This window comes from Rosa chinensis, chromosome 2 (assembly GCF_002994745.2).
Source record: "Rosa chinensis cultivar Old Blush chromosome 2, RchiOBHm-V2, whole genome shotgun sequence".
In the NCBI taxonomy this organism is placed as follows: domain Eukaryota; kingdom Viridiplantae; phylum Streptophyta; class Magnoliopsida; order Rosales; family Rosaceae; genus Rosa; species Rosa chinensis.
In genome coordinates this window covers 16,489,136-16,498,963 of record NC_037089.1, presented here as the reverse complement: position 1 = coordinate 16,498,963, position 9,828 = coordinate 16,489,136, and the positions used below count along the sequence as shown (strand labels likewise).

General features: G+C 38.1%; 1 protein-coding gene across 1 annotated transcript; it reads left to right on the top strand.

The window, feature by feature from the left end:
- Positions 1-1,465: 1,465 nt before the first annotated feature.
- Positions 1,466-6,657, top strand: LOC112183800. Its single transcript, XM_024322133.1, has 6 exons — positions 1,466-1,993; positions 2,140-3,792; positions 3,889-4,054; positions 4,382-6,058; positions 6,197-6,412; positions 6,521-6,657. The coding sequence occupies exons 1-6, from the start codon at positions 1,466-1,468 to the stop codon at positions 6,655-6,657; spliced, it is 4,377 nt and encodes a 1,458-aa protein (XP_024177901.1).
- The last annotated feature ends 3,171 nt before the right edge of the window (positions 6,658-9,828 follow it).

Sequence of the window (9,828 nt, the reverse complement as noted above, 5' to 3'; positions counted from 1 at the left end):
CAATGGTCTTAAATAAGGAAGGCATTCAAGATAGAGAGGAATGTTATTGGGAAAGAACAGGATTCACCATAGCGAAAATCATTACATGATGTTGCAATGCTATTACAAACTAAAGTCACACTAATTCATTGTCAAGACTCAGAGGATTCAGAGAAAGGAAATGCAATTCGACTCAGATCTCTGCCAATTATAATTGAACGTCATTTCTTTCATTTCTTTCATGGACACCGAGGACTTTCAGGATACCGTGACCAAAATGCTGGAGGAGTTTGACGTGCCTTCCCATTCAAAGGGGGAGAATTAATTTCCATCTTTTCATCTTCTTCTTTTCTGTTTCTGTTTTTAAATTTTTCATGAACAATATTTATTTTTTGGTTTGAATTTGTAAGTGCATAAGCACAAACTACTTGGGATGCTTATTTTTGGATGAATATTATGATTATGTGATAATTGTTTTAGTTACTTGGATTTGGAAAAGGATGGAAACTGATTCCTTAATCCAAGTAGCCATCCTTGTTAGTGATTAGTGTTTCTCTGTGAAAAACTAACATGCAGGACAAAAAGATGAAAAATCATGTGTTGAATGGGAATGCCCAAAGGGGGAGATTGTAAGTATTTTGGGCAATTACCATTCAATACATGATTTCCCATTGTCACAAGGAAACCGGAGCTTCAAGGGAACAAAGAGGAAGATGTGTTCAAACAGAATTGACTCACTGATCTTGAGTTTAATTCTCCAAATCATGCTGCACATTTTTTTGATTTACATGTCTATTAAATTGATTTGGTGTATTTTTGCATTAAAGACTTCTTGCATACAAAACAAATAAGTTTTGATATCTTTCTATATCTATCTTATTTGGTGTTTAAAGAAAAAGATTTGTTTGAGGGGGAGTTTTGCCTCTTGTATAAAAGGCTTCGAAACTAATGCATTGGTGAGGGTTTTTTATCTGCAGCATAAAAACATTTTGTTCATTCTTGAACTATGTTTCTTTCGTCAAAACCATTTTCCTGAAAACTCTCTTTATTTGTTTCATGCTTTATCTTATGTTGTCTAGCACTGTCATAAATCTTTCTCAAAGATCAGTGAGACATTGAAAGCAAGAAAGATCAGTGATTTGATTAGAGTTGATAGATTGAAGATCAAGTAAATGTTAGATCAGTTGTAAATCAAGTTAGCATCTGTTGCTAAGTGATTGTGTATGTTATGAACAACACAACTTGTGTACTGTAAACTCTTTTGATTCATATTGGATTGATCTTTCGTGTTGGCTACGTTAAAAGCCACGCAGTGAAGTTTCCTCAGTGGAGAGGTTTACACTGCGTTAGCAAATTCTGTGTCCCTATTGTTAAAATACTTTTGTAGTTAAATTGTTCTTTGAGTTGTAACGCAATATCATTCCATTTGGTATTTTCATTTGGCATCAGAGCTTGTTCTAGATTATTCTAGTAGATCACAGGGACGATGGAACAACATCGAGATAGGGCTGCTGGTGGATCTGTTAATAGTCCTCCATGGTTTGATGGAGGATGTGAAAAGTACACTCAATGGAAGATATACATGAAGTCATACTTGTATGTGCAAGATGAACATGTATGGAACATTGTGGAAAATGGTTGGAAGACACCAATAATTCCAGCTAAAGGCGAGGGCTCATCAATCTCTATTCCCAAGCCACAGAAGGACTGGACTGACGTAGAAGTACGTGATCTTCAAGCCGATTTCAAAGCAAAAAATAGCATCTTCACCGCTCTCTCAGAACGTGAAAAACTGAGAATTAGTCACTGCGACACTGCAAAACAAGCTTGGGATCTGCTGCAGACTACATATGAAGGAAACAAAAAGGTACGTGCTCAAAAACTGCAAGGTCTGATATATGAATTTGAAACTATGACCATGGGAGAGGAGGAAACCGTGGATGACTTTCATGGTAGAATTCTAAAGATTACTGGTCAATGTCGTAGTCTAGGTGCCCTTTTTGATGAAGACAAGGTAGTCAAGAAAATACTTAGAGCCTTACCAGAAAAGTTTCACTCTAAAGTCACTAGTATTGAGGACTCATTTGACATTGATGAATACCCTTTGGATGAACTCATTGGAAATCTAAAGACTTATGAACTAAGACTAAAATCTAAAAGAAATCCAAAGGTGTAGCTTTCAAGGCTGTGAAAGGGAAAGAAGAGGAAGATGAATCACTTGATCTTGCTCTTCTGACCAAAGAGTTCAAAAAGTTTCTTAGAAATAAATCCTCCTCTCAAAGCTTAAATGTTCCCAAGAAAAATTTTGTTAACAATGATAACAACGTTAGAGGGAATTTTAGAGCAAACAAATCTGGAAAAGTAAAATGCTATGAATGTGGTGGCTATGGCCATATTTCTACTGATTGTGGTAACAGGAAGCATGGAAATAGCAACAATAAATCCCTCCTCTCGACATGGAGTGATGATGAACCTCAGGAGATCGAAAATGTTGCTTTCGTGTCATCTCTTTCACTTAAATCTGAAAGTGATGAAGAATTCTCAGATGATGAGACTAATGTCCGCTGCAAACAACTCTATAAAGCGTCAAAAGCCACATTAATCAAAAATGCAGGTTTGGAGGATGAAATTGTGCGGCTAAAAGCTAAATATGAGAAGTTGGAACTTGCATGGAGGACCTCTCAGAACACGTGGGAACAAGAAAGAAACAAACTCATAGAAGAGCTACAGAACTCACAAAGCGACGAGAGTTCTCAGACCTGGAAGATACAATGCACTGAATTGAAAAACACAATCAAGATGCTTGAACTTGAGGTAAAAGGACAACATGCTCTAAACTCAAACCTACTAACTGAAAATGAATCATTGCAGAAAGAGTTGAAGTCCACTCAAGAGAAGTTCACAAAGTTTGAGATAAGCTCTGCAACAGCATCTAAGTTATTCAACTCCGGAAAAACTCACCATGATACATTCGGACTTGGATATTCTGGAGAAAGCTCCAAAGGCACACACTTTGTGAGAGAGTCAAATTCGAAATTGGAGAAAGATGATCCCATCACTCAAGTCATCAAAGACTCTGTTACAAGGGCTGACAAAGAACCAAAATCTTCTCAGAAGGTCACTCAGGTAACTTTGAATCAGATGCCTTCTACTAGTCATAACAGGTATGCGACTTTTAAGTCCTTTATTCCTACATGTCATTACTGTGGCAAGTTAGGACACATTAGACCAAGATGCAATGAGAGACTAAAGTCAATTCCATCTGGTGAGGAAAAGCTATATGTAAAATCTTTACATTGTGAGCTTAAAGAGCAGAAAGAGCTTATCAACAAACTGGCTAGTCTGATTACTAAAGCAAACATGCAAAATAGAAGTAAACCTGTCTGGATTAGAAAGAACTTAAATAAACTTCATTCTAATCACTCTGATTCTACTGACTCTCTTAATGATGTATGCCTCATGACAAGTGTAAGTACAGATAATTCTTCAACATACATTGAAGCAACTTGCCTGGTAGCACTCACGGCCTTGGCAGATAAGCGAAAAGATTTTTGGTATGTGGACAGTGGTTGCTCCAGACACATGACTGGAGATAAAGCTTGGTTTATCTCATTCGAAGATGAAAGCACTACGGGTTCAGTTACTTTTGGTGATGGGAGAAAAGCAAAAATACTTGCTCGAGGAACAGTCAATACTCCTGGAATTCCTAATCTAAAAAATGTCTTGTATGTAGAGGGTTTAACTGCCAATCTAATAAGTGTCAGTCACTTGGCTGATGATTATGAGGATGTGTGGTTCAATAAGCAAAGATGTGTAATTCTTGATAACAAGGGAGAAAATATTATGAGAGGTAAGAGATCTTCAGATAATTGTTATCACATTCAATCTAATGATTCTCTAAATTTACAGGATTGCTTGACTGTGAGATCTGCCGAAGAAACATTTGAAATATGGCACAGAAGACTGGGGCATGTAAACTATCAAGATCTACTCAAATTATCCACTAAGCAGTGTGTCAGAGGTCTACCAGCACTAAGTGGTAGGATCGACAAGATATGTGGAGAATGCAAAATCGGTAAGCAAACCAGGTCCCCTCATAAAACAATAAACGCTGCCACTACCACAAGAATCTTGGAACTGTTGCATATGGATCTCATGGGACCAGCTCAAACATAAAGCATTGGAGGTAAGAAGTACATACTTGTGATCGTTGATGACTTCTCCAGGTACACTTGGGTTAATTTTCTAAGAAACAAGGCTGAAACCTTTGAATCATTCAAGGGATTAAACCAAAGAATAAAAATTGAAAAACAGTCCACGAACATGTGCTTAGTAAGAGTAAGGTCAGATAATGGAACTGAGTTTAAAAATACTGCTTTTGCTAACTACTTTCATGAGTTAGGTGTTTCCCATGAGTTTTCAGCCCCGATCACTCCACAACAAAATGGAATAGTCGAGCGAAAAAATAGAGTACTGTTAGACATGGCAAGGGTAATGCTGCATTCTGCTGATCTAAGCTCGAACTTTTGGGCTGAGGCTATTAGTACTGCATGCTACACCATCAATAGAGTTTTCTTCAGACCTGGAACTGACCAAACAGCTTATGAGTTGTGGAAAGGTAAGAAACCAAACATACACCACCTTCGTGTGTTTGGAAGTCCCTGCTACATATTAAGAGATCGAGAACAACTCGGAAAATTTGATGCTCGAAGCGATGATGGTATCTTCCTCAGATATTCTACAAATAGTCGGGCTTATAGAGTCTATAACAAAAGAACCAGGATTGTCATGGAATCTATCAATGTGTCTATTGATGATTCCTACATTAGACAGGAGGAAACCTTTGCAGAAACATCACCCACATGCAAACCAGAACCAGAAGACACATCAACTACTAATGAACAGAGAGAGAATACTGACAACATCTTCGAGCCAGTTCCTCAAGCAAAAAGAGGGTTCAAGCAAGTCCAAAAGGATCATTCACGTCAAGACATTCTTGGACAAATCTCAGATGGTCTCAAAACCAGAAGCCAAATTGCTCCACAGGTAAGTGTAGATGAGGTAAGTCGAGGTAATGCTTTACTTTGTTTCATTATAGAAAATCAAATAGCTATGAATGTCATATCTCTGTGTGGGTTTGTTTCCCTAATTGAACCAAAGAATATCAAGGAAGCCCTACTAGATGATGATTGGATTAGTGCCATGCAGGAAGAATTAAATCAATTCACTAGGAATGATGTGTGGTACTTGGTACCAAGACCTAGAGACTGTAATGTAATAGGCACTAAGTGGATTTTCAAAAATAAAAGTGATGAGAAAGGCAATGTAATCAGAAACAAAGCTAGACTAGTAGCACAAGGTTATTCACAGATTGAAGGTCTCGACTTTGATGAAACTTTTGCCCCTGTTGCAAGATTAGAATCAGTGAGATTGATTTTGTCTGTTGCGTGTCACCTAAGAATCAAACTGTTCCAAATGGATGTCAAAACTGCCTTTCTGAATGGTGTGTTGCAGGAAGAAGTCTATGTGGAACAACCTCAAGGTTTCAAAGATCCACATAATCTAAATCATGTTTATAGACTCAAGAAAGCTCTTTATGGTTTAAAGCAGGCTCCACGAGCTTGGTATGAAAGACTCTCCACCCATCTGGTGGAAAAAGGGTACACAAGAGGATCAATTGATAAAACATTCTTTATGAAATATGTGAAAAATGATCTTATCATAGCTCAGGTGTATGTTGATGACATTATCTTTGGTTCTACATCTAAATACCTTGTCAGTGAATTTCAATCGGTCATGGAAAGTGAATTTGAAATGAGCATGTGTGGTGAGCTAACCTTTTTCCTTGGACTGCAAGTGAAGCAACTTGATGCAGGTATCTTCCTCACTCAAACCAAATATGCTGAGAATCTAGTCAAGAAGTTTGGACTTGAATCCAAGAAAGTGGTTACAAACCCCATGAGCACCACTACAAAACTGAGCGAGGATCTGAATGGAAAATCAATCGACTCCACTCTCTATAGAAGCATGATTGGCAGCTTACTATATCTAACTGCTAGTCGACCTGATATTTCATACAGTGTGGGAGTGTGTGCTCGATTTCAAGCCAATCCCAAAGAATCACATTTGGAAGCGGTCAAAAGGATCATCTGATATATCTCAGGTACAATTAACTGCGGCATTTTCTATACTTTTGACACTAACGTAGAAATTGCAGGCTATTCTGATGCTGATTGGGGTGGAAACCTAAAAGATAGAAAAAGCACTTCTGGAGGTTGTTTCTTCATTGGGAATAATCTTGTTGCTTGGCACAGCAAGAAACAAAACTGCATTTCTCTGTCTACTGCTGAAGCTGAATATGTCGCAGCTGGAAGTTGCTGCACACAAATGCTTTGGATGAAGCAAATGCTTCATGATTACGGCATCACTCAAGGTAAGTTGTCTATTTTTTGTGATAATACCAGTGCTATCAATATTACCAAAAATCCTGTTCAACACTCTCGAACAAAACACATTGATTTGCGCTATCATTTTATTCGAGATTTGGTTGAGCAAAATATACTTGAGTTAAGCTTTGTGCCCACTGAGAGTCAACTTGCTGATTTGTTCACTAAGCCTCTTGACACTGCTAGGTTTGAAATGTTAAGAAATGTTTTGGGAATATGTTCCAAGTATTAAGACAATCTAATGTGTGTCCACTGTTGAAAGAGAACATTATGATCTTAGTGTGCTTTGACCACTGTTGTTAGTGACTTGTACATTTTTCTCTGGACACTATTGTCATGCCTTATTCTGGACAAATATGGTGTACTCATGGTTTGTATCTTAGTCAGTTATGCACTTTCACTTATAGCCTTTGTGGTGGCATGCTAAGGGTTTATTGTCTAAGAGTTTCAGTGAACTAGGCGAACTAATTAAAACTGCTCAAATAACTCATTCCATCTTCTCAAAGTAATCAGGTCCTAGTTGTGGTGAACTTTCTAGGATTTGTAAGAAACGAGAATGGATGATTCTATCCCATCTCTCCTAGTAATCAGGCCTTAGTTGTGGTGAACTTTCTAAGGTTTGCAAGAAACGAGTTGGTGAGTGATCTGTGCACGAAAAATCAATAAAGCAGACAACTACTCGAGACTTTCTCCATGGAGCATCCTTGTTATGTTTAGTACCCTAAGAACATCTGTTCTGGGAGTTGTTGAGAAAAGTCTTGTTACATGAGTTCTAAGTGTCACAAAATAAAAAGGGTCTATGACTCCAATTCAATACGTGCTTGGGAACAATGTTTTCCACTCCTTTTAAGGAAATTGTTTTGAGCGTAGTTCATATGTTTAGTTCTCTTACTTCACTACTTCTCTTCTTCACTAAACTTGTTTCGAAGCCCCATACTGGTTACACTCACTTTAATCACAAGTTTTCTTCCTAAGGTCTGACTATGAGTACCCATTCATTTTGTTGATAGAATACATCATGCCTGCTGTTCTAACCTATGTTCTCTTCACTGAATGATTTGTGCTCTCTGTGCTTCAACTATGGTATATTTTCTCTTCTCATTATGACAATTGCATTAATTACTTGGATACTATACCGACGGATATATTGTGTGCTATAATTGAAGATTGTGGGAATCCATGGTTCTCTCGATATCTATTCTGGATTGCCATCTGTTTGTCTTCCCTTTCCTTACTGGTTCAGCATAACGTGAGGGGGAGATTTTACTTGCATGCGTGTTTCTCGGAATTATACCTTGCAATAAATTTTCCTTCCCTTGGACGCTATCACTGACCGATGCGTCTCTTGATTTTCCCTAACCTACTGGTTCGCTATATATCTATATCTCTTTCGGATTTCACTCGGCCTTGTCTTAGTGTGCAGACTCTCTCACTTCTTTTTCTCTCACCATGGTTCGCACTAAGATCACTCCTCACCGCGGAGGCCATCGGCGCCTTCCTCCTCCAGAGGAGGGGCGCCAGGCCGCAGCCAGAGCCGGTATTCTTCATCCAGGTATGCCCCGTGAACGAAGCAGAAGTCCTCCTCTTCGTCCATCTCCTTCTAGTGCACCTTCTGCTGTTTCTCTTGAGAGTCTTCGCGACCTCATTCTGGTCACTGACTGGCGGGTTGCAAATCTCACCACCGACATGGATGACATGCACTCTCTCCTCGTTCGCACCAACCATGCTCTCAGGGAAGTTCGTCAGGAAATCCAAAACATGCAGCGCCACCCTCCCGGGTTTGACGCTCCTGGTCCGTCCATGCCTGTGCCAGAGGACGATGATCAAGCAGACAGCAAAGGTTCCATGGACACCGAGGACTTTCAGGACACCGTGACCAAAATGCTGGAGAAGTTTGACTTGCCTTCCCATTCAAAGGGGGAGAATTAATTTCCATCTTTTCATCTTCTTCTTTTTTGTTTCTGTTTTTAAATTTTTCATGAACAATATTTATTTTTTGGTTTGAATTTGTAAGTGCATAAGCACAAACTACTTGGGATGCTTATTTTTGGATGAATATTATGATTATGTGGTAATTGTTTTAGTTACTTAAATTTGGAAAAGGATGGAAACTGATTCCTTAATCCAAGTAGCCATCCTTGTTAGTGATTAGTGTTTCTCTGTGAAAAACTAACATGCAGGACAAAAAGATGAAAAATCATGTGTTGAATGGGAATGCCCAAAGGGGGAGATTGTAAGTATTTTGGGCAATTACCATTCAATACATGATTTCCCATTGTCACAAGGAAACCGGAGCTTCAAGGGAACAAAGAGGAAGATGTGTTCAAACAGAATTGACTCACTGATCTTGAGTTTAATTCTCCAAATCATGCTGCACATTTTTTTGATTTACATGTCTATTAAATTGATTTGGTGTATTTTTGCATTAAAGACTTCTTGCATACAAAACAAATAAGTTTTGATATCTTTCTATATCTATCTTATTTGGTGTTTAAAGAAAAAGATTTGTTTGAGGGGGAGTTTTGCCTCTTGTATAAAAGGCTTCGAAACTAATGCATTGGTGAGGGTTTTTTATCTGCAGCATAAAAACATTTTGTTCATTCTTGAACTATGTTTCTTTCGTCAAAACCATTTTCCTGAAAACTCTCTTTATTTGTTTCATGCTTTATCTTATGTTGTCTAGCACTGTCATAAATCTTTCTCAAAGATCAGTGAGACATTGAAAGCAAGAAAGATCAGTGATTTGATTAGAGTTGATAGATTGAAGATCATGTAAATGTTAGATCAGTTGTAAATCAAGTTAGCATATGTTGCTAAGTGATTGTGTATGTTATGAACAACACAACTTGTGTACTGTAAACTCTTTTGATTCATATTAGATTGATCTTTCGTGTTGGCTACGTTAAAAGCCACGCAGTGAAGTTTCCTCAGTGGAGAGGTTTACACTGCGTTAGCAAATTCTGTGTCCCTATTGTTAAAATACTTTTGTAGTTAAATTGTTCTTTGAGTTGTAACGCAATATCGTTCCATTTGGTATTTTCATTAACATAATGGACACTTCGGAAAAATTAACAACTTGGTTGTTGTTGACATTTGTAAAGGGTTGTTGGGTTGTAGCATCCTTACATTCTTATCCAGCTTTTCAGATTTTCAGGAATTTTCGGTGTCAAACCCTGAGGCAGTGTTAGTATGTGTAAATCCAGCAGAATTGCCATACGATGTTTATTAGTATTTTATGTAATGAGGAATTCCTTTCTCAGTTTCAACTATATGTATTCGATCAGCATCATGTGTTAAAGTATGGAGTTGTGAATCATGTGATTAGAAAACCGTTGACATCACCAATTGAAACTGGTGTGTCTGTGTGTGCAGTGGTGGATGTGGAAAGATTTGCATAGGGAAT

What these genes read in the sequence shown, in the direction of transcription:
- LOC112183800 (XM_024322133.1), top strand. Translation starts at nt 1,466, where the DNA reads ATGGAACAACATCGAGATAGGGCTGCTGGTGGATCTGTTAATAGTCCT. An exon ending in ATGTGGAGAATGCAAAATCG is followed by an intron (nt 4,055 to 4,381) that starts GTAAGCAAACCA and finishes TTCATGAGTTAG; the next exon opens with GTGTTTCCCATGAGTTTTCA. An exon ending in TCGACCTGATATTTCATACA is followed by an intron (nt 6,059 to 6,196) that starts GTGTGGGAGTGT and finishes TAGAAATTGCAG; the next exon opens with GCTATTCTGATGCTGATTGG.